Genomic DNA, 23,829 nt, shown 5'->3' on the forward strand with positions numbered 1-23,829 from the left:
GATATACAAATGGGATTGCTGAATGTACTATAAAAGTCCTAGTTTAAATTTCCAACAGATACATAGGAGGATACTTAGAGGATTCTTAGATATTATCTTTCTTAAAATTTGCATAAATTTGTTTCTTCTCTACTCTTGTCGTCTTTCTTTCTTTTTGAATATCTAAGACTCTCCCCTCCCCATCTTATTAAGATAAAAACCTTTTCATGTTGATGTATTTCTGTCCTGCTTATCTTGTCAGGTTGGACAAATATGGACACTGTATAAAATGGCCTTGTCATGACTGAAGGTCAAAACAGATCTATGAGAGAGGAGAGGGCCTGGGATTGTTGGAAAGGGAGAAATAATGTAAGAACTGGAAACAGAGAGGTAGGGGAGACAGTTTTCTCTCATAATAATGAATTTCAGAGATAACGGCTTAGCTACAGACTCCTGCTATCTGCACTATGAAAAACGCAGGGGACTTACCAAAAACTTTATGTGGCTCTGTGTGTGTGCATGTTTGTATAGGTGTATTACTGAGTGACTTAGAGATGGAAGTTAAAGTTGATAGAAGTGATTAATCCTGTATTTTATGTTTTGGAGTTTTTTGTTTTGTTTTTGTCAGAAGATATGATGCGTGGTTCAATGCTGTGAGGGAGGGTGACTATAAAGATAGAGGAATTTTTGAGTGTATATGAAAGTGTAAAAATATGACCATTAGTATGTGGGACATTCATTGTAAAAATATCAACCTTAACAAGCCAACATATACTTGTTTCTGATGGAAATCAACTTGTTTTTAACAGGTTTCTATAAGTAGCATTTCTTGATGTTCATACTGTATGTGAATTAGCTGCAAAAAAGAAAGCAAGAGTATGTTATGAGAATTAATATTCGATTAAAATCATTTTAGGCTTTGATGGAGAGGACGGGAGGGGACATTGAACCAAAGATTCTATCTGCTTTTCCATTTAAAGCAAAGTTTACATTCATGTATTTTATTACATTAAAGTAGAGGTGCAAAATTTTTTCAAGTACTACAAGACAGAGTCAGTAGCCACATACAGTGCATTCAGAAATTGTTCAGACCCCATCACTTTTTTCACATTTTGTTATGTTGCAACCTTATGCTAAAATCATTTAAATTCATTTTCCCCTCATCATTCTACACTCGATACACCGTAATGACAAAGCAAAAACAGAATTTTACAATGTTTTTTCAAATGTATTAAAAAGCAAAAAAAACTGAAATATCAAATTGACGTGTTCAGACCCTTTGCTCTGTGGTAAATTCAATTGATTAGACATGATTTGGAGAGGCAAACACCCGTCTATATAAAGGTCTCATAGCTGACAATGACTATCAGACCAAAAACAAAGCCATGAGGTCAAAGAAACTGCCTGCAGAGTTCAGAGACAGGATTGTGTCAATGCACAGGTCTGGGAAAGGCTAGAAAAAAAATTCTGCCACATTGAAGTTTCCGAAGAGCACAGTGGCCTCCTTGATTCTTAAATGGAAGAAGTGTGCAACAACCAGAACTCTTCCTAGAGCTGGCTGCCCAGCCAAACTGAGCAACTGGGGATGTATGGCCTTCATATGAGAGGTGACCAAGAGCCCGATGGTCACTCTAGCTGAGCTCCAGAGATCCTGTGTGGAGATTGGAAAAACTTCCAGAAGAACAACCATCACTGCAGCACTGCACCAATCTGGGCCTTATGGCAGTGTGGCTAGACGGAAGCCTGTCCTTAGTGAAAAACACATGAAAGCTGCTTGGAGTTTGCAAAAAAGCATCTAAAGGACTCTTATACTGTGAAAAACAAGATTCTCTGGTCTGATGAAACCAAGTTTGAACTGTTTGGCCTCAATATAAAGCATCATGTCTGGAGGAAACCAGGCACTGCTCAAAACCTGCCCAACACCATCCAGTGGTGAGGCATGGTGGTGGCAGCAACATGCTGTGGGGTGTTGTTCAGCTGCAGGGACAGGGACACTGGTCAGGAATGAAAACCTGGTCCAGAGTACTCAGGACCTCAGACTGAGCAGACTTTCAACAGGACATTGGCCCTAAGCACACAACCAACACAACGCAGTAGTGGCTTAGGGACAACTCTGTGATTGTCCTTGAAGAGCCGAGCCAGAGTCCTGAATTGAACCCAATTGAACTTCTCTGGAGAGACCTGAAAATGGCTGTCCACCAATGGTCCACATCCAACCTGACAGAGCGTGAGAGGATCTGCAGAGAATGGCAGAAAATCCCCAAATCCAGGTGTGCAAAGCTTGTCGCATCATACCCAAGAAGACGTGAAGCTATAATCGCTTCCAAAGGTGGTTCAGCTCAGTACAGAGGAAAGAGTCTGAATGAATATCTATGTCAATTTGATATTTCAGTTTTTCCTTTTTAATAAATTTGCAAAAAATTCCTGAAATTCTGATTTTGATTTGTCATTATCAGGTATTGAGTATAAATCGATGAGCGAAAAAATCAATTTAAATGAGTTTAGTATAAAGCTGCACCATAACAAAATGTGAAAAAAGTGAGGGGATCTGAATAATTTCTGAATGCACTGTGTGTGTGCCTGCCCATTAGAGCTGGTTTCAGCCAGCAGCAGTGTCACTGTGATTGCCTTATCTGTCAAACCAGCCAAAGATCTTCACTTCACTGCTGTTGACCAGGCCAGCAAGCTCTCTCTTTGTCTCCCTCTCTCTCTCTCTCCTTCTCTCTCTCTCTCTCTCCCTCCCTCTGTCTCATTCTCCAAAACTACAGGAAAATTACTAAAAGGATGGGTTTTCTGTTTTCACCCCCTCCACCTCTCTTTTAAGCTCTTGTCTACCTGTCTGTCTCTCTCTTTGTTTCTCCCCTTCTTAACCTCTGACTGCTGCAGCGTATGCTCTGTTTTCACAAATCAATAAGTCAGGCCCGATGTGAAGTGTCTGCTCCCAACACATATTATATTACTTGGATGCTCACACTGCACAGCAGCAAACATTCCCTCACCTTTAATCCACCTCGCAACTCCTCTACACCTCCAGTAGCTTTACTGTCAACCCAGAATAAATACCACCATTAGCTCTGAAAAACAGCAAACCCAGACACGTTGACAGAACAAATGGTTTAATTTGTAAAGGTTTTAATAAACTGTTCAGTTAAAAAAAGATGAATTAATTGAAAAATTCAGTAGGTTGAAGTTCTTTTCTGTGAGACACAACTCTGGAGACTTTTTACACTGACATTTTATTCTCATATAGCTTTCCATTACACCAAACAAAGTACACAGCACATTGTAAGTCATTTAGTCTGATACGGCCTCATAAACTCCTGTTTTCATCAAATTAAGAGTAGCAAATTAGTAGGGTGAGATGACTTAATTCTGATGCAAACCAGCCTGCTTCTAACATTTTCTTTAGAGGTGACACTATCTTGATACTAGTCGTCTGCCCTACATCACCTTTTTTTTCACCTAAATAAGGAAAAGTCTAAAATCCAATGAATTTACATTTGAAGTTAATGTAATCAACTCAAGTCAGTTAGTTGATGTTTTTACTTTCATTTCAAGGTGAACCGTTTTTGTGATAGAACCAACTAACCAACTAATACAGCCTGAAAATAAACCTGATAGCAGAAAAAGAAACAATGTTGAAACAGAAATATCTTCCAAAATGTGTGTTCATTACTGGGGTGCAACCAAACATGGAAAACCACTGCCAAGGGAGCTTTTCTCTGTCTGCTAATGTTTATTTCTTCAGATTGAAACCGTGAAATGTAGAATTATTTCTTGCCAAAGTACCTCTGAGGAGGGTATATGTTGTCTTCGTCCTGGGGACTCTAGTGAAATGAAGGACATTAACAAAGGAAGCTTGGTAAAATCACTCCCAGCCAAAGTGCCTTGGGCCAACGCACTAATGTTTAATGTCTCTGTTTTTTGGCCACTCAATGCACATCATGAGTTCAGTTAATCTACTCTTTGGCTTATATGCTTTTTCCCTTCAACCTCTCAGTAGGGATTGGGAGACCAACCTTCTGAAGTGCCCTTGAGCAAAGCATGTCTGGAAAAGTGCCCTTAAAGCAAAGCTTTTGTCTTTATTTGATCTTTGTTGTGAGTGTGCTGTTTAATTTGTTATGCACGCACTTCATAATTCTTTCTGCTTTGCAGAAAGCGCTCTTTATTTAATTTCACTTGCCAACATGCCCTTGAGCGAAGCACTATGCTGATCTAACACCACCAAGCTATTTAATCATCTCATATTGTTTTCAACTTTGAATCACAAACTTACTGACGCTTCACGGTCCAACGGGAGTGACACCAACCATCGCCAGAGCACTTTAGAGCAGTGCAGTATAACAATTCTTAATTCTTCATAATAATGCTGTAAGCTTTCTTAAAGACAAAGAAAACCGTTAATATACATTAAAGTCATTACAAAATCAAGGAAAGTCTCTGATTCTCAGAAAAAGTAGACGTACTAGGTCACTCTACTTGCAATCATTATGTGGCTACACAGTGAGATAAAGTACAGTACTGTATGTGTTGGTAGTTCTCTCCTGATTAATAAAAATGTATGAAATAGCTGAGCCAAACATGAGCGTTAGTGCCATTCAGATCATCTTAAGGCACTTTGAAATATTTAGAGCAACACTTGAAATTTGAGTGAATCCGAAAATCTTGGCAAAACTTTTTTAATTTAGCCTCTACTGTATACGTATATGACTTATCAAAAAGTTGTTTGGAGCAAAATCCAGCAAAGCACACCTTGGCACAGTATTTCCTAAGGAGGGTTTTAAAAGATTCCCTTTAGATGTACCCCGAGTCACTGAGCCTGAAACTCAAAAAGGTTGCACCGCATCACTGAGCACCTTTGGAGTGTCATCATTTAGACATTTATGGATACATATAATATTATCAAGTTGAATGAAATGAATAGAATTTACCATATTTAATGTCTTAAGAACATAGCAGTGGTTGTACAAAATTGTAATTGCACTATTAAAATCACCTTAGAGGCTAGATTATTGTAGAAGTTGCTTGTAAGCAAATTTGCTCTCCTTTAATCTGAAGTCCAACAGTATTCAGGAACTTCAAAAAGGTACTGCAACATATGACGTTGAAAGAACACCACTCGCCCTTCAGTTTCGATGTTACGTATTCAAGAGGCAGCATGCCATTTAATGTTTTACTTCACGTAATTCCAGGTTGTTGTGCTTCACAGAGGTCTTTAGTCAAGACTCAACATTTAATCAGCGGGTGCTGATTTTTCCTTCGTTATTTTAGCTTTACCAGTACAACTGTAGTTTTATGCTGCTTCTGATTGAGTAGCTGGGGGATTGAGAACCTTGTTCACAGTCAATTCATTATTGACCCTGTAGTAATAGTCTAATGGCGGCTGAAGCATAAGGCTAAAACAAACCTTTCTTGTCGTACTGATGTCTATACAAGTGTGTGCTTCCACTGTTTCCACTGCTTCCAGCATGACTAAAATGGGTCTGTGCTTCTCAGGTTGGAGTCCCCGACTCGGACCCTTACCCTGGAAGCCCCGAGAGGTGTTGAGGTCAATGCTGGAGTGGGAGACTTCACAGCAACCTGTAGGAAAGACCTCCTCTTGCAGTCCTCAGAAGGAGAGGTGAGTGTGTGTTTTCACCAGTTGCTTTGTTTGGGTGTGTGTTTGTATGTGAAAACTAGTGATAGACCGGCGGGGTTACTTGGCCGACCAACAAATTAATCTGTCGGCTGATTAATCGGGCCAATATTTGGCGTGTTGAGAAAATCAGCGTTGGCTTTATGCCTGGGCTCATGAGGCCAATAAACAAAAAATGTCTGCAGACGTGTAAGTAAAGGGGGTTTTTTTTGTTTGTTTGTTTGTTTGTTTTTTTCACAGAGTTTAGTTTTTTATTACATGTTGACATTTTTTAAAATTTAAAATAATAGGTAGACTGCAGATCTACTTTAGCAAAAACAGAGATGATGCACTTTTTTTTTTTTCAAATATTTTTCTGATTCCAAATGAATAATACATTAGTGTTTAATATATTATCATTCAAGTTCAGCATTTGTTCCCCTTATTTTTCTCCTATTTTTTATTATTACTAAAATTGTTGTATTTTATCAGAAGCAAAAAATAAAAACAACAACATAATATCAGCCAGTGGACCCCATGCTATCTAAATATCAGTATTCGCAATGGCAATTGAAAAACCCATATCGGTCGACCACGAGTGAAAACTTTCCATGAGAATTCTATCATTAGTATGTTTTAGTATGTCTGAGAATGCACGTCATGTACACATGCATGTGTCTGTGTTTGTGGTGGGTGTGTGTGGGTATCTGTTTGTGAGAGAAGCTCACAAAAATAGGTATAATGATGTGTAAATACAAGGGACAAAACAAACTAGCATTATCAGACAGGTATATCTTTGTGCATGTGTGCGTATGTGTCTGTAGACTCTGTGACACTCTGTAGTGTTGGGCCCGCTTCATTGAAGTACCTTATTAGGCTAATGAACGTCATCAATCCAGGCGACCTTGTCCTCCCTTTCTCCTTTCCTCCTTTCATTCCCCCCTTTCTTCCTCTTTTCTATTTGGGAGAAGTGACTTCATTAAAGCTGGTTTGATGAGGTTCCCTGTCAGTTGCTGCTGTGTGTGTGTGTGTGTGTGTGTGTGTGTGTGTGTGTGTGTGTGTGTGTGTGTGTGTGTGTGTGTGTGTGTGTGTGTGTGTGTGTGTGTGTGTGTGTGTATTACAAGTTTTTTGTACATGTTTGTATGTGTGTAGCAGTGTTAGCCTGCCATCTCACTGTCAAGTTTTTTGCATAGCAGCCTGCCATGTTGTGTAAGCACCGAAGCAGACTTAGTCATTATACTTTTGTGTGGGCGTGTGTGTGTGTGTGTGTGTGTGTGTGTGTGTGTGTGTGTGTGTGTGTGTGTGTGTGTGTGTGTGTGTGTGTGTGTGTGTGTGTGTGTGTGTGTGTGGGGCTGTGTCTGTGTGTGTGCATTAGCCTGCCATGTTGCATGTCCACTGGAGCATAGTGTGTCATTAACTCCGTAATTAATAGAAGAATGGGCCCCTCTCGTTCGTTGCACTCACTGTCATTGTCAGTCACAAACACTGTCTTCTATCAAAAATACACACACTCAGATTCGCATACACAGCCCCACATGAACCAACATACACACATATACACACATAAAAACACACACAGATAACAGAAGTCTCTGAAAACGAGAGTAGAAGTTTGTTGCTCCTTTTCTAAAGTCATTTCCTCTCATCTATCACCCTCAACTTACCTTCTCTTCTCTTCTTTCCGGTTTTCCTTCTCTCTCTTTCTTCTTCTTCTTCGCTTTCATTTCCTTATCTTGTTTCCATATACTGGGCCTTACTTTTGTAAAGCATGCATCTTACATATGACTAAACAGTAGAAGTCTGTGTTAAATTAAGCACATGGAGGTCACCAAAATGTTTGGACACTTCTGGCGTATGGGTAACAAGTAATAAAGACTGTCAGATACACAATAGTTGGTGGTTTCTTCAAATATATATTTAATATGTCCAGCCAGGCAGAGTGGCATACAGCGTATTAAGGCTGTGGAGGGGTATATAAAGAGCATAGAAAAGTTTGATCCAGTGAGGTAGTTATTGTAATGAATAAAAAAATATTTAATGAAGCAAGAGAAGTTTAATGTTATGGAAAAGCAAAAAGCAACATTTGTTAAGTTGCTCAATTGTATTTAAAAAAAAAAAAAACTCTTGGTTTCTCTGCCTGAGGTATTATTATTGCATATCATTAAATATCCAACTAGCTGTCAAAACCTACAAAGCACAATAGCAGAAACGTCCTGAAACCCGACACCAGTAATACTTAAGTTGGACTGATAAATTTTTGAGTAACGTTAACTAAGCTACGCTGAACACCCCCCCACATATCCTTGCATATAAATCTTGCTATCTTACCGGTGATGGTATTTTTACAAGCTTCTAGCTTCTGCTGTAGCTGAGCGTGTCAAATAGTAGGCAGTCAGACGAGGTTGTACACTTGACATTGCTCCGCTCGTCTGTGGTGCCACCACTGCCTCACCTGGGTGGCAAGCTAGCAGGTGAGTCCGCAGATTTGTGGTAGTTGTGGTGTAAGACAGCTGCTTTGTCCACAAACAGCCTCAGCTTTGTTATGTACTTTGCCATCTACTGTGTAGAAACCCTAAATGGTTCCACACACTGCTTCTCGGATGCTTTGGTGTCGGGATTGTCCGCTCATGACAGCTGTGCTCACTAGTGTCCTCCAACATAACATTACTGTCGTAGTTTACTGCTGATAGTGAAGTTTTAGAGCGCCCTCAAGGCAAACTACTTCAAACAGTCTGTTGCACTTATGGCCCGTAAATTTTGAATTTGAACAGGTCGTTACAGTTTTAATGTTAACTTTTTACCCCCACATTCGAACAAATGTTGAAATTTCTAATGAAAAGTGACAGCACTATTAAGAGTTGGTAAACCTTAGTCCCACATGCTTGTAAAGGTATTATGCAGATGTTATATACTATTACCTTAATGGCTGATGCAAAACCTCCTTAGTGTTTAGGTAAAAGCAAACTGACTGACTACTTAAACAGTAACAAGAACACTTTTTTACATCCATCTATGGCCATGAAGTACTCCAGTTTTTTATGAACCAAATCGTATTCACAGAATCAAGGTTTCCACAGCAAAATAATTGCTCATGCCATAAAATACTTTTGGGGGTTGTCAAAGACTCCCAAAAGGTCTAAGGATGTCCACATATGCCAGTTCAAGATCAAAATATAACTGCTATAAAGTGGTCCATACCAAGGCTGTCAAAGGGGCAATAACAGAGGAAATAAAAACATTTTAGAGACAGACAATTTTGAGGGGGGAGTTTACTAAACTGAAGGGAACAAAGTAAGCACTGCTGGCCAGTTTGGCCCTTTCTCTGTAAATTTCTCTATGCCCTGGTGTTTTCACACATGCACTTGGGTGTGAATGTGCGTCTGTCTATATGTATTATCTTTGTGATTGTCCGGTGACCTGTCTGGGGTTTACCCTAGTGGGAATACAGGCAGGTCCATAAGAGGTTAAGGATAGTCCAGAAGTACTGAAATCCCAAGGCTAGTCTTGGCTCCAGTGAATAGGAACTGTCTTCCAGTGAAACATTTTTTTTTGCGGACAGACAGTCGCTAGATTCAGCAGGTCTAGTGCTGTTTGTTTTTACCCCACTCTTTAGTATATGTCATGCACTTCCCTGACAGATGGCAGACATCCAATCAGCTGCTCAATAGTGCACAGGACATGTTAAAGTGTGTCCCTCACCCAAGCACAAGGGATGCCAGACCCAGAGAGAGGCTGAGGCTGTTGCTGTAATTTATGTTTTTGATTGTACCCATGGTGCAATGTGTCTGTCATACTCTTATGGCTGGATAATTTTACAGTTGAACCAAGTGTAAAGGCAAAACATAATTTTAACAAGGCCCTTTGCCTCTTATTTAAACTTCCCCTCTACCCCTAAACATGTCCTTATGTTCCCTTTTCCCTCTCCTCTATGTCCTATATCTCTTCCTTGTTCCCCTTTCTTATACTTTCTTCCCTGAATTGTCTCACTAATCCTCTGACTTGTCTCACTCCTCTACCGACTTGTCTCACTCCCTTCTATTACTCTCTTTGTTTTTGTTTTACTTTCTTCTCCTACACCTTCTTCTCTTCCTTCTCCTCTCCCTCCCTCCTTCCCTTCATCTCTAAGTAACCCAGCCTATCTAATTAACTTTCCACTGCCAGGGTTATACATCAATGTGGCTGTCACTTCACATGGAAAAGGGAGGGATGGGGGGATTATAATTTTTACCTCTTTTCTGTTATCTCTTTCTTTCTCTGTCTCTCTGTTTTTCATGTATTTGTATCTCTTTCTGCTCTTTGTTCATCCATTATCTCTGTCTCCTTGTCTCTCTCTCTCTCTGTCATGCCTGCATAAATAGACGTCTCCCTATTGATGGCGAACAATAGAGTTTAGCAGAGTGTAACAATGATTGTGCTGTGGGCCTTTGGCAAGGCTTGATACTGTGAGAGGCTTGAGAAAATGAAGGACTTGTGGTCCACTGCTTCTCAACCTTGTCACCCTTTACTTTGGCACCCACCAGATATACAGTAAAAGAAATCTCTTTTCACTGGGGTACAGTTTTGTAATGCCATAAGAAGCCTAACCAGCAGCATGTGTAACTGTGTTCAGGAAGGCCCATGTAATTACAGTGTCTTAAAGGAAATGCGTGAGATTGAGAGTTAAGTAGATTGATGTGATAAACTTTTTAATACTAAAACTAATACTTTTCAAACAAACAAACAAACAAAATAAGAAAGAATATAGACATCAGAATATAACCTCTTTTTAGGGAAAGGGTTGAGGGCAGAAAATATGATTATAATTACTGTAGAGTTAAAACAAGGGGAATCATTTATTTTGTTTCATTCTGTCTTTATACTAATCACCAGGCTCACTAGTACCCAACAAAATACTGTACCATCGGAAATTCAAATAGCCTGTGTTTTGGAGAATTGCACGTTATTCCCTACCAACCCAGGTAGCGCAAATTTTGTTTCTGTCTCTCGTCAGTTTGTAAGGATGTTGAAAAGCAAGATGAGCCTACCGTAGCACAGTTATGAGATGTCTTTGGGATGATTTACAGCTTTTCTGAGGTTAGAATAAACACTTTTAAACTTCCCCAAAGAATGGTAAAAGGTCCAACGAAAGCAATTGTTGTATTTTACATACTGTATCTGTTTAATCACAAATTTAACATTAACAAAGAAATTAGATGAACATCTACTCCAGTCCCTCTTTGAAGCAGCCAGAGTTTAAAATGAAAATCTGGGCTATACATATTAAAATTCTCATTTTGATTATTTGGGAAAAAAGTACATTTCCGTAAACGAAATGAATACGTTTAAATTTTTTTTTCTTTTTTTCAGAAATTAGTAAAGTACAATCTTTCAAATTCAGTGAAGGGTTCATCTGAAAATGTTTTCTAAACAACAAGGAGTGAAACCTCTGTCAAGCTGCACCAACCAATAAAAACCAAGCATTTTCAGACCCCAAATAACAAGAATACTGTAAATTTACATTGCCTGGCAACACTTGATAATATTTAACTTCAACTTCCCAAAATCTAGTTGTTAATAATTGCCAATGCAGCTTTTGCTTTAATTAGTTTTTGTTTTTTTTATTAAAAACATCTAATTCAACTGGGAATATCTTTCTCTTACACTCTGACAAACCACCTTGCAAATTTTTCTCAGGAGGGCAACAAGCTCTTTTAACAGATACTTTCCTCCTTCACATCTATCTGCACAAACCACCCTCAAAAACAACACTTACCTTTTACTTTTATACTTTACTGCTTTGCATTAGTTTTTTTTTTTCAGTTGATATCTGTCAAAACAGCTTGTGTCCCTTGATGATTCCCTTGTAACTATTCTTATTCATACGCTTATTCATGAAATACCAAAATACCAAAAAGATGCTGTGACCACACAAGGAATAGCTCCAAGTTACACTATTCACTCATTGTGTTTATGCATGCATTTTTGCACTTTGGGTGCAGATCATTGACCTGACAGTTTTTTACAGGTCAAAGCCTTCTGTCTGTAAAAAAATATATACAGTTCAGCCATTTGAAAAGGTAACTGTCATCTTTGGCATCTTTAAACATATGAAGACAGGGAGGCAGAGAAAGTCAGGTAGAGAGACAGATAGATACAAACAGACGTGAAGAAACAGGGGGAGAAGCCGCCTGAAAAGCAGATAAATCAGTTTAACAAATAGAAACTGGCATACAGGCAAAAGTGTACTCACTACAGCCAGATCACCACTGAGTGTAGAGATCCAACTATACCACTAAGCCATTTTATGACGGTAGGGGTCCGTTTTAAGTGAGGACGTGTTATCCTTGAGCTTAGAGACACTTGCTATCAAGGTGACAAATACAACTCCACAGCAATTTTTCAATTTATGAAAATTATAATAATCTGTGACATATACAGTTTCATATAACTTTTTTATATGTAATTTTGATATCCTTTCAATGCTTAATGTAACAGGTTTGTGGTTCATCACAGACAGTTGAGTAAAGCTTTTGCAGGTCACGTAACCTCCTGCAGCTATCCTCTCTGTTATCTCCATCCAGCTCAGCGTGCCCGTGCAATCATAAAGATTTGTCTACGCTCTAACTTGAATAGCGAGGGACATTAGACCCGTAGTACAGTATACTTCTGTTAAGACCTGCATGAATCACATGCTGGTCATTTTCACACCACAACACAACATTTCACTTGACAGTTTATTATGTACAAAAAAAAATGAATAACAGAGAAACTATAAACAGAGCTATGTTCATCTTTTTAAAGATAATATGGACCCAGTTTTTTTATTTTTTTTATTTTATTTTCCAGCAGCATCTTCCCGTAATTGAAAATAACTGATATGAACAGTATATTTTCACCTGGTTAAGGTTTAAAACTGTTGTTTGATCATCCTACAGTCCAGATCATCCAGCCCACCTGAACAGCTACCATGGGTCATTTGTAAAGTCTGTCGTGACTGCAGTCCATGATGCTGATCCTGAGACCACCAGGGTTGTGGGAGCTATCCAAGATGAAATCTATTGCTGTTTTTGACTAATTGCAGAAATTTTTCTTTTTATTTTGTACATGTAATGCTTTGCCAAATTCTGATGATTTTAAATTGCTACCTTATTCGTCAATGTTACCAAAACACATTTCTGACAATGGAAAATTCAGTATTTGCACTGCAGGGTTATACTTTCTGGGCTTGTCAAAGTTAAAGAAATTCTGTAGGATAATGACTATGTTGATTTGGTAGGTCATAAACCCCTTAAAATTGTGCTCTTTAAACTTTGAGGCTAAAATGCTGATAAATACTCATCAACAAGAATTTCTTAACAGTGTTTTAGTATTATTTTTCTAGATAATCCTTAAATCATTAAGAATTTCAAAGATAAAGCAATGATGGGGTGCCCATCATGTTTAGTTTAAATGTGACCTTTGCAAAGTGCAACACCTCTGCACAGCAGTAAACATGTAATAGCAAAGTTGACCTGAGACACAAAGAATGAGGAACTTGCTGTAGAACAATACTGCTCCCTCCCTTGTAACCTTTCTTACATACTCTGGGTGTAACACAATGGGCAGCAACACCACAACACCATGCCACTGCATCTGTGTGTAAAAAACATCTCTCCCACAGCCTGTAAAGGAAGTATCTCCTCTCTCTGTTCCTACACAGTCTGTTAAAAATAAATGGCAAAAAAAACCTACATACATAAATCACAAAAAAGAACAGTTTATCCAAATACTATACCTTTTCCTCCCCTCTCATACAATCTATCCCGGACTGCTGACACCGTCAAATGAACAAAGGAGAGTGGATGAAGGGAGGATAGAAGGGGGAACGGATGAGTAGGAGGTGCAGGAGGATAGCAGAAAATAGATGTTTCTGTCGATTTTGAAGTAGAAAATAAAGGCGTGCGGGACAGCGAGGCTTAAAGCCAAATCAATGTTGTCAGCTGCTGGCACTTAAGAAGGGGCCATTAAAGTTTAAAAAGTTTGGAAAGCAGTGCTGGAATTAGGGCCAAATGGGTTAGAGGTAGGGGAGTGCTGGCTTCCATTAAAATCAAAGCCAACAAGAGTTGTCAGATCCTCTCAGGATTCCTGTATTCCTCCTGCCTTATCAACACCCTTTCTGTCTGTCTCTCTCTCTGTCTCCCTTCATCTCTCTTTCTATTCTAAATTCATTTGCTCTATCTTTCTTGCTTGCCCATCCATTTTCTTCCTCCTTCAAGTTGGTTCACTCTCTAACCGCTTCTGTAGTCATCTGTGTTGATTATTTTTACATGAACTTTTAATCAATTTACCCCGTTCCTCTACTCGTCTCGTCATATGCGCTTTATGCATCCACAGCTCTTTTCAGCAACTTTTGTACAGCACTCATTTTTTATCTTATTTCTTTAAAGGAGAGAAGCTGTTTCGCCAACTCATCATTTAATATAACAGACAACTCCTTAGAGAATATACGTTCCTGCAAACTGAAACATAGAACCTGCATTTGCCGAAAATCAGTCATGTTTCCTTCAGTGCCAGTTGCCATAGAAATTCAGAGATATTGGTTTTTAAAAATTTTGTAAATTGGCTGTCTAAAGTCACTAAAGTTTTATTTCCACTGGCTCAGAGTATCTGTTGGATTATAGCCTTAATATTAAACAGGATCCTTGTCATAGCGTTTGAAATCAAATATTCTCTTCCTGAATACATTTATAGTGTCAGAAGGGCTACATTTGCATTTAAGTTGAAAAGGTCCAGTGCGTTGGGATAAGCTAGAGCAGCAATTAGTGTGCAAAATGGTTACATTTCGATACTTATTTGCTGTTTGTTGAGAGGCAGACAGCACAGAAATCATTTCCAGGGAGTGATACTGCAACACACACTCAGCAAATACTGTCTAAATGCCCTCGAGTAGGGCACATAAGTTCCAACAGTAGTGGTCTGCGGTTATATTGGGAAGCTCTTGCATGTGAATATAAATCATAGGAGACAACTAGATGAACTTTCAGTAGTAAGTGGTGGGGAAATCTACTGCTGACAGAGCTACATCCAGTCAAAAAAACGTTTCTTATTATTTATTTTTATCGTATGTAGTCCTCTCTCCAAATGTAACATGATTTTATGTTGACTTGCCCCTGTGGGTGTTATCCAATTCAATTCAGTTCAGACTTTAATAAGGACACAGCTCATGGGGGTCAAGTTAACAAGGGGGGCTATTAAAAAAAATTCAATTTGCAAAGACTGCGTACATACAGACTGCAAATATGGTCAGCATCACATTTCACACATTATTGTCGCCCACAAGTTCTACAAGGCTTTTGCTTGCCCATGCATGGGTCGCAAGTGTGGAGTTTGTTTCGATTAGTGAATTGTGTCAAAATGAGCCTAGAGGAAATGATCTCATTTTGCAAATTGCAGCTTGCACGTTGCACAGGTGCTGAAAAGGGCTCTAGGCTTGTTCTGTGTAAGATACCCTCTAGACTACATCATGTATAGACAATATAAAATCTTAACAATAGAACTGTTTTTCAAAATTTTGAACAAAAAAGTTCTCAATTCTCTTTGTAAAAAGATGGCAAAATATTGATTGCTACTGTGACTTCCAGTGTGTTTTTTGGGTTCTATTTTACTTGACTACTCACCTTAGAGGCCAGCCGCTCCATCTATTGACCACAAAAAAATGTCTCTATTAATAATACCATTTGTTCTCGAGTTTCGGGTTGTAAAGGTCCAGGTGTTTTTTCTCGGCTCAGAAACAAGAGACAAAGACACGCCATTACATCACAAGAGAAGAGGGGATGGTATGGTAGTCAGGATGTGCTAATCAAAGCATTGAGTTTGAATATAATGCTTTTTTTCTGAGCTGCTGATGCTGGAAAACAGGACGGTGGAGTATATCCTTTGTTGAGTTACAAGCTGACGTGTAGGTCTACATAGAAAAATACAGACTTCAGATTGAAGTCAGCCTCATTTCTAAGCAAACAATAGAAAATATTAATAAGCCAGATTCTCTAACATGCAAAATTACATCATATAAAAAAATTCACAATGTTTTATTAACAGCTTGTTTGGATTATCATTACCTTAAACTCTTTTCAGACCTGTAAAGTTAATTGCCCCACATTGCACATTTGCTTCTATGTGTTCATGATAAAGAAAGAAACGGACTGCAGTGAGGTGAAATTGGGTCAACAGAAACTTTTAACAAAGTTGTGTTACCATGACATTTTATTGGTTGTTGACACAATGCCAGGGTTTATTAAGATGCTGTAGCCTGGAGGTGTTATTGGACTGGTACACTGGGACTAGCTCTTTTTTTTTTTTTTTCCCTGCTGCTTGTTGTTTTACCTGCGGGTAAGGCAGAACGGTTCGTGAATTAGAATGCTGGCAGGGGGTAACTCCCTGTCGTTACACACTTATGCTACAGAAGCCTCGCAAATATATAAACATACACATATACACTAAAACACACACAAAATAAGCACTCACATACTGTATGTACACAGTAAAAAAACATACCATTAAAAGTACAGACTCACATCCTCACACACACACACACACTCAGATCCAGCTACATACACACATATACCAACTCAAACACCGAAAAATGCGCATACACGTGAAAACACATATGTCTCTATATGCACAGATGTAAACTCACACTGTCACAGCTTTCCCTCCTCCCTCAATCTCTAGAGCCTCCCTGTTTACTTCCAAAACTTGTTTTCATCATCCAGCTCCACTCTTTGAAAGTCTGCATCGGTGTGTGTGTGAGTGTGTTTATAAGAGAGATAACAGATTAACAGATACCTGCCAATAGCTTGGAGAAGTTTTTTTAAAAGGTGTGATTAACATCAGAAAATTCATTAGCCTAGACTTCACACTGCCCAAGGCAAGCATCATAAATGTGTGTGTGTGTGTGTGTGTGTGTGTGTGTGTGTGTGTGTGTGTGTGTGTGTGTGTGTGTGTGTGTGTGTGTGTGTGTGTGTGTGTGTGTGTCTGATGTCTGATGTCTGATGAAACTCAATCTCAGTCTTTCTACAAGTGAGAGATTTGTTTGCTTGTCTCTCTCTCTTGTTTATATCACTGTCTTTCTGGCGTGTTTGTGTTCATGATATTCTGAGGCTGCTTCACTGCCTGTGTGGTGTTGTGTGTCTATAAGTGCATTTTTGTTACATTCTCTATTTCCAACTACCTGTGTCTATTTGTGTGAATGTATTTGTCTGTGTCTGCAGTTGTGTGTGTGTGTGTGTGTGTGTGTGTGTGTGTGTGTGTGTGTGTGTGTGTGTGTGTGTGTGTGTGTGTGTGTGTGTGTCTGATGTCTGATGTCTGATGAAACTCAATCTCAGTCTTTCTACAAGTGAGAGATTTGTTTGCTTGTCTCTCTCTCTTGTTTATATCACTGTCTTTCACAGCGTGTTTGTGTTCATGATATTCTGAGGCTGCTTCACTGCCTGTGTGGTGTTGTGTGTCTATAAGTGCATTTTTGTTACATTCTCTATTTCCAACTACCTGTGTCTATTTGTGTGAATGTATTTGTCTGTGTCTGCAGGTGTGTGTGTGTGTGTGTGTGTGTGTGTGTGTGTGTGTGTGTGTGTGTGTGTGTGTGTGTTTGTGTGTGTGTGTGTGTGTGTGTTTGTGTACAGTACAGTAGAGCAGCCTGATATTGCTTTATGTTGCAACTACATCTGGGTTACTACACTCTCAGTATCTCTCCAGCCTTTGTCATTTAGTCCATTGTTAGCTCCCCTTCCAGTGTCTGTCCATTCAAGAAGCCTAATGGTCTGTGTAATACACTCAGATAGCTTCACAACCTCCCACCTATTTCTGTGGTTGGAGTTTGTGTGAGTGCAGGGGGAGCAAGAGAGGGAAAGAAAAGGAGGATAGGAGAGGCAAGGTGAGCTGAGGCGAGCTGAAATTAGAGGGTGCATTGTTTGTGTTTCTGTGCAGAATGCTGTGTGTTGAAGTGTGTGGGTTGGTGAAATTGGACTGCTATTGTCCTCTGTCACACCTCTCTCCCTCTACTCCTCAACCTATCCATCTTGTGAGTCAAAGACTTTAAAGTTGACACTGTCTAGTCTAGTTTGGTTCCAGGTCAGAATGATTTAAAGTTCTGCAAGCCCTGGGTTTGTGTGAAATTTTGATTGGAACAGCCCACGAAAAAAAAAATATATATATACCTTTGCGAGGAGGCTGTAATACTGGCCATTGAGATTTTTCCCCACTTAGTTCGGCAGCCTCAAATAAATTCACCTTTTTTTTTTTATGTATACTGTATTCATGCACTGTTGGGTATTGCTTCTACACACACAAAAATAAAGTAATAAAATAATAATATAATTTATAAATAAAGGACACTTCCAAAAGGAATTTAATTATGAAATGAAATGGGTAGTGGATATTTTTGAACATACAAGTTAAGAGCCAATTACCTTTTAATCAGACGTTTAAGGTAGATTAGGTAAAAGATACAAGTTTTAAAAAAAATTACCAAATAATGTGAGTTTCTGAAATGTTCAGTCAGGCATGAATCCACTTGCTTGATTGTTTTTTTTTTCTTTTCTTTTTAAACATTAACTGGGAATGTAATGGAGACACCTAATGAAAGCTGAAAAAGTTCAGTTATAAAATTCAAAATGCCATCCGTTCATTTAAGATCATATAATAAAATTAGACTGCAGCTTGCACAGGCATACAAGAGCGAGCATTGGTGGTACACTGTTTTTACGCATACTGTACTAAGACAAGACATGTTGATACAGTTATGCCAAAGTTCCAACAGGATATACATGAGTGTTTAGAAAAATACTCAGAAAAAGATGCAGTAAAGTTAAAGCTTCAGCTAAACTATAATTTTGGTACTTGTAACCAAAGAAATATGACCACAAGGTTTGGAAAAGTTCAATGACATTACTTGTGTTACAGCAAAACCTCATGGTAAAAATTAAACAGCAGCATAAAACCGAACTTTGTGTCTTCTTTTTACTTTTTCGCCTACATTTCCGCACCCCTTTTATCCTTCACACTCACCCCTCTTCCTCTCTTGTTCTCTTAGACACTGGAGACTCTCTCCTCCTCTTGGTCTCCCCCTAAACAAATTCATACACTCCTTTCTACCCCTAAACTGCCCGTCAGCACACCTCTAACACTTGTTCTCCCTCCTGATCTTATCCCAAAGAGACTTTAGCCCCTATCTCCTCTTCTTTCTTTATCCCTTCCCGTTTAATTCCATGCAAAGCTCATCCTTTCATCGTGGCCTTCTCCTCCTGTCTCACAGGTGATTCACCTCCCACCCGCTTTTGCCTGTTCCTCAGCTGTGCTAATGGAAATCATCCATGAAAAATGTTTTGACCCTCCATAATTGCTGCTTCCCGCATGTTTCCCATCTCCTTGACGCCAGAGCCACATGCTTGCTAAACTGATGTCGGAGAGAGATGGGCTTAGACACACACACATTCATACTGTATGCACACAGCCAGCCACCCAGGCAGATGGTACATTTATGCAAATACATAAGGGACACATACATATAAGCCACGGACAAGGACACACATTTTTCTCATTATATATATGAGAATGGACAAAATAACATGAACACCTGTAATGAAATAGCCTGGCAGAAAGTAGCTTGTGACTGTGTCACACAGGTTTAGATTTAGCTCTGTGATTATTTGTGAGGCCCTAGTTTGTAGTGATTTTATAGTCTAAGGTGTTCCTATTATTTTGTCCAACCCATTGGCTTTGTAAGTGTACATATACTTACAGATACAACAGATCAAAAATGAAGGTAGGCATACATACTAATGTCAAATAAAAATCATCAAAAAAATTATTTTTAGGATTTCACTTAACATAAAAGATTACATTATTTTGTGAGTTAAGGACTTTCTTTTACTTATTTGGTTTTTAAAACCCTTTCTAAACAATTTATCAAGTCCACGTTGGTATGGCTTTTACCAATGATTGCAGTGCAGAGTTCAGTATAATCACTGATATCAGTTAACTGCTTAACACATACGCACAATGAAGAAAGCTGGACCCAGAACATCCATGCGGACAGTGAACTGCTGCTAGTGATTTAATAAACAGAAAAATATAAAAAATTTCCAAGTGCTCATCCTATAGAAGAATTCAGTGGACTTCTGCTCCTGGCTGGTAGCACCATAAAGGATTTCAGGAGACCTGATAAAAAGACAACAATAGAGGCTGTTTACTCATATATAAAAGCACTCCTTCATACCTATTCATGAACGCTGCTATAATCACAGACGCAATACCTCATTCACTTTTTCTGGAACACACACATTCACGTGTACATACCCTCACATACTGCTTACAACAGGCCGACCTAATACCTACAGACACTTTAATTTGGGATGAATGTCAGCGGTAATCCAACCTTAAGCTACAACAAATGACTTCCACTCCCCTTCCTCTACTTCCCTTCCCTCTTTCCATCCATCCATCAAACTATCCATCCACCACCTCTCCTCTACTATCCTTATTACCTGCTACCTAGCATCCATCCATTTCTATCTCATTCTGTTCCCCTTCCTCTCACCTCATTTCTATCGATCTCTCCCTCACTCCATCCCTCCTTGTAAACTATCATTTCTACCTACTAACTGCTGTCTCCTCTTTCCAATCTCATAATCAGCATCCTCTCCCTCCCTCCTTGTTTGTCTCTCCATCCGTCCCTCCTCTTCCTCCGTCTTTACTGTTTTCTTCCATCCCTCCTCTGTTCCCCTTCCCTCAGTTTGTTGCCATGATGTTTCCAATGTTATGGAAGAGAAACCAGTAATTTCATTGGCATTTCCTCACATCAACATGAACGCACACATCTCTCCTCATTCTCCCATCCCATTGCCATTCCCAAGTTCATTTTTAGGTTTTTGTTGCTATGGCAAACAGGCTGTTTCGAATTAGATTTGGGTTATGTTGCCAACCGTGACTGAGTCCTTTCCTCTCTAAGGCTGTAACTGAGCCCTGGCAGCTTTTATTGGGGAGCCAAAGGGAAGATGACAGGTGTGCACCAGGGACCTGTTAAAGGCATACCTTGACATTTAGAGATGTAGTGCGGTATTTTCCTTTGCCTGGCACACAGATAGAAGTGCACATATTTGTTTTAAACTAGCTCTTAAAGTGTCCAATTGCCATTGTTACTATGTCTCATTAAAACCAATGGGCATGGCAGGCTAATGAGATGGCTGTACACAGTAGCTTCAAAGAGGCTGTCTATGCTGCCTCTTTTTTTGCAAATAGGTGGGGGGAATAACTGAAGTACTAAAACAAGACCCTTCTCCAAATCTTGTGTGGAAACAGGACTGTTATGTAGATAATACATTTTATCTTCATAAAAAAGGAGCTTGTTTATATCTAGACTACTTAGCGGTGAACAGCTCCAGAATCATTCTAATAATCCTATAGGGGACTTACCTTCTTTTTGTCTTCTTCTTTTGAGGAATCATTAAATTGCAGGGTAAAAAATATGGCCAACAAATATATGACTAATTAGATTAAAAGAAAATTACAGTATTTTTAACTTGGGTCATTGGCTTATTGTAATGCATATTTATGGTCAAACTCACTATTGGTTGCACTAACTTTGCACTCACCACCTCAGCTGTAGGAAATGTGGACTCCAGAAAAACAACGGTATGGAAAACAGGGTATGCTTCCTAAAGCTTTCCAAATAAACCTTAATTTTACATACATAATTTCTCCCTCGTGCTGAAACTTACCAGTAGTTTTAGTCTTATTGGATGAAAATACCCAATTGATCAAGATATGAGGTGACCAATGGGGCTGTAGCACTTACCGCCAACAAAAATGAGGTAATGTGCCTTATAAGACAAAAGATGAAGTTATTTCCCCAGGGGGTGATTTCAGTGTTTGATTATGGTAACTCCATCTGGACAGCATACTTAGACATGAAAATTAGAAACATAGAAATAGCAACTGCTATCACCCCCTATATCATCCTCTTCAATTGTACAGCACAAATCAACATACCTTTAATCAGGGTAAAACAATTTTGGATTGGACCTTTTTCTGATCGTCAAAATTATATCACTTTATTCCAATCAATCAGCCGATTATTTTATCGAGTAAATGTCATTAATATATTTAAAACACCAAAGACCCTTGAAAGTATTAATACGGTTGACCTTTTAAAAAAAAAAAAAAAAGGTTAGATATAGTTGTACATGTTTTAGCTACACAGATATTTAGAGGCAGTGTCTCTCTTCTGTTCCATCATGCAGAGTATGTGCGTATTCTGTATGTGTGGATGTTGTGTATACAGATCGAGATGTGCCCCGTCAGCCAATGTGAAATCATTAGTTACGCTAATTGGTTCCTCACTGTTGGGCTATCTGAGTCCCTCATTGCTCTCTTCTCCTTTTTTCTTCCATTCATCTTATCTCCCTCTCTTTATTTCCTCCCAAATTCTTCCAAACACTTCTGATATGACATTTTCTCTCTGTCATCCTTCTCTCATCCATTCATCTGACACTCTCTAATCCCCCCCCACTCTCTTTTCCCTCTTTCTTTTTGCACTCATAGCTATTTTCCAGACACATTTTCACTTCCCTCTCCTCATTTCTAAAATGACAAACATGAATAGTGGGGATGTCTGCTGAGATTATCGTCCAGCCTTGGGGATGTGTGAGGATATGTGAGAGAGAGAGAAAAGCAAGAGAGCACAATTTCCTTGAACAGTGAAGAGTAAATACAGAAGCAGGCAAAGCAGTCAATAGAAACCAAGATTGTGTGATGGATCTTGTTCGAAACTTAGCTTGTATCAATCTTAAGATAAGAGGAGTTGGCTGAAGGAATGCAGGGAGAAAAAAGGGCCAGGAGGGATGGAGGCCGTTGTGGGGGGTGGAAGTGGGGATGATTGTAGTGAGAGGGAAAGAGAAGTGCAGCTCTTTGAAGAACAATAACATCACCTCTGTCTGTCAGGGTCTCTGTCTGCATCTTTCCTCTTCTCTCTCATTTAGTTGTCCATCATTGTAGCACAGTCTCTCAATCTCATTGACAGTTCTCTCAATGTAAAGAAGTAATTTCTGTAATTTTAGTTTGGTCTCTTTCCTCTCTGGAGCAGATGTACTGTATCAGGCTCTGCTTCTCTCAGATTTGTCCTAATGGGAGCCATGGGCCCACACCAACCACCTTCTCCTCCCACTCTATGTGTATTGTGTATATAACCAGTTATTCGCAAATACCCTACGTTCTGCCATTTTTGCCAGGCCTCTGCAGATTATCATTTTGTTTATAAAATGCCAGAAAATTGTGAAAAAATTTTGTTTTAATTTCCCACAAACCACGGTGAGATCTTGAAATGTCTTGTATTGCCTGGCCAAACGTCCAAACATATTCTGTTTACTATCAGGTATGAAAAAGAAAACCATCCAGTCCTCACATTAGAGAAGTTAGAAGGAGAACATGTTTGGCATTTTGCTTAAAAAATGACTAAAATTATAATTTGATGATCAAAATTTGTGCTGATTACTTTTGTGTTGATTGACTAATCAGTTAATAGAATAATAATTGATGCCTTTAAGCACACTATTATAATGAACTACATATGACAGCTTTATTGTATTTTGGCTAGTCTCAGACAACAACCATTACTACTATGCTTGAATACTGCCCAGCCCCAGATTTGCACTGTGTCAAATTAATTTGGGATAATTTGATTAAACACAAAATTATTAAGGAATGTGTACTTCGTAAACACTATACCAACTGAAATAATAAAGGTCTAAAAACTGTTTTTCAACACGCCGCCCTCTATACCACAGGCCCTCAAGATCAGGTATCACCACATTAATTCCCTTATCATTTCGTTTGCGTGTGATTTTCTTTCCTTCTTTCCTTATTCTTACAAAGTTAGGGTGAGTGTAGCTCTTTGCACGCTCTTTTTTTTCGTCTTTTGCAGTGGGTGACCTTTTGTTGTTTGTTTGTTTGTGCATTGGAGATGTTTTCTCTCAGTAATTTAAGATAAACTTGACTGGGCACATTATCCATCAAATCCATTGGCCTCCATCAAAAACCAAACCCCTTGACCCACCCTCCAGTCCAAACTGACTGATAACTGCATTCATGCATAAAAGAGTAACTGCAAAAATGACTAAAGAGATATTATTACTTTTCTGTGCAGATAAACTAAAGAAGTGTGTTAAATCAGGTGTTTAATAAGCTGCTTGATTTTATCTTGGGGATGTTGTCTTCATCTTGCC

The 23,829-nt window shown here is 38.9% G+C and overlaps 1 protein-coding gene across 2 annotated transcripts in view; it reads left to right on the forward strand.

The window, feature by feature from the left end:
• The window catches only part of LOC120800623 (zeta-sarcoglycan), a 262,590-nt gene that overhangs the window by 232,901 nt on the left and 5,860 nt on the right, over nucleotides 1–23,829 (forward strand). For both annotated transcript variants that reach the window (XM_040146854.1, XM_040146853.1), the window contains exon 7: nucleotides 5,476–5,599. In XM_040146854.1, coding sequence (XP_040002788.1) covers nucleotides 5,476–5,599 — 124 coding nt within the window. The remainder of the gene's footprint in view (nucleotides 1–5,475; nucleotides 5,600–23,829) is intronic.

This window comes from Xiphias gladius, chromosome 15 (genome assembly GCF_016859285.1).
Source record: "Xiphias gladius isolate SHS-SW01 ecotype Sanya breed wild chromosome 15, ASM1685928v1, whole genome shotgun sequence".
In the NCBI taxonomy this organism is placed as follows: Eukaryota; Metazoa; Chordata; class Actinopteri; order Istiophoriformes; family Xiphiidae; genus Xiphias; species Xiphias gladius.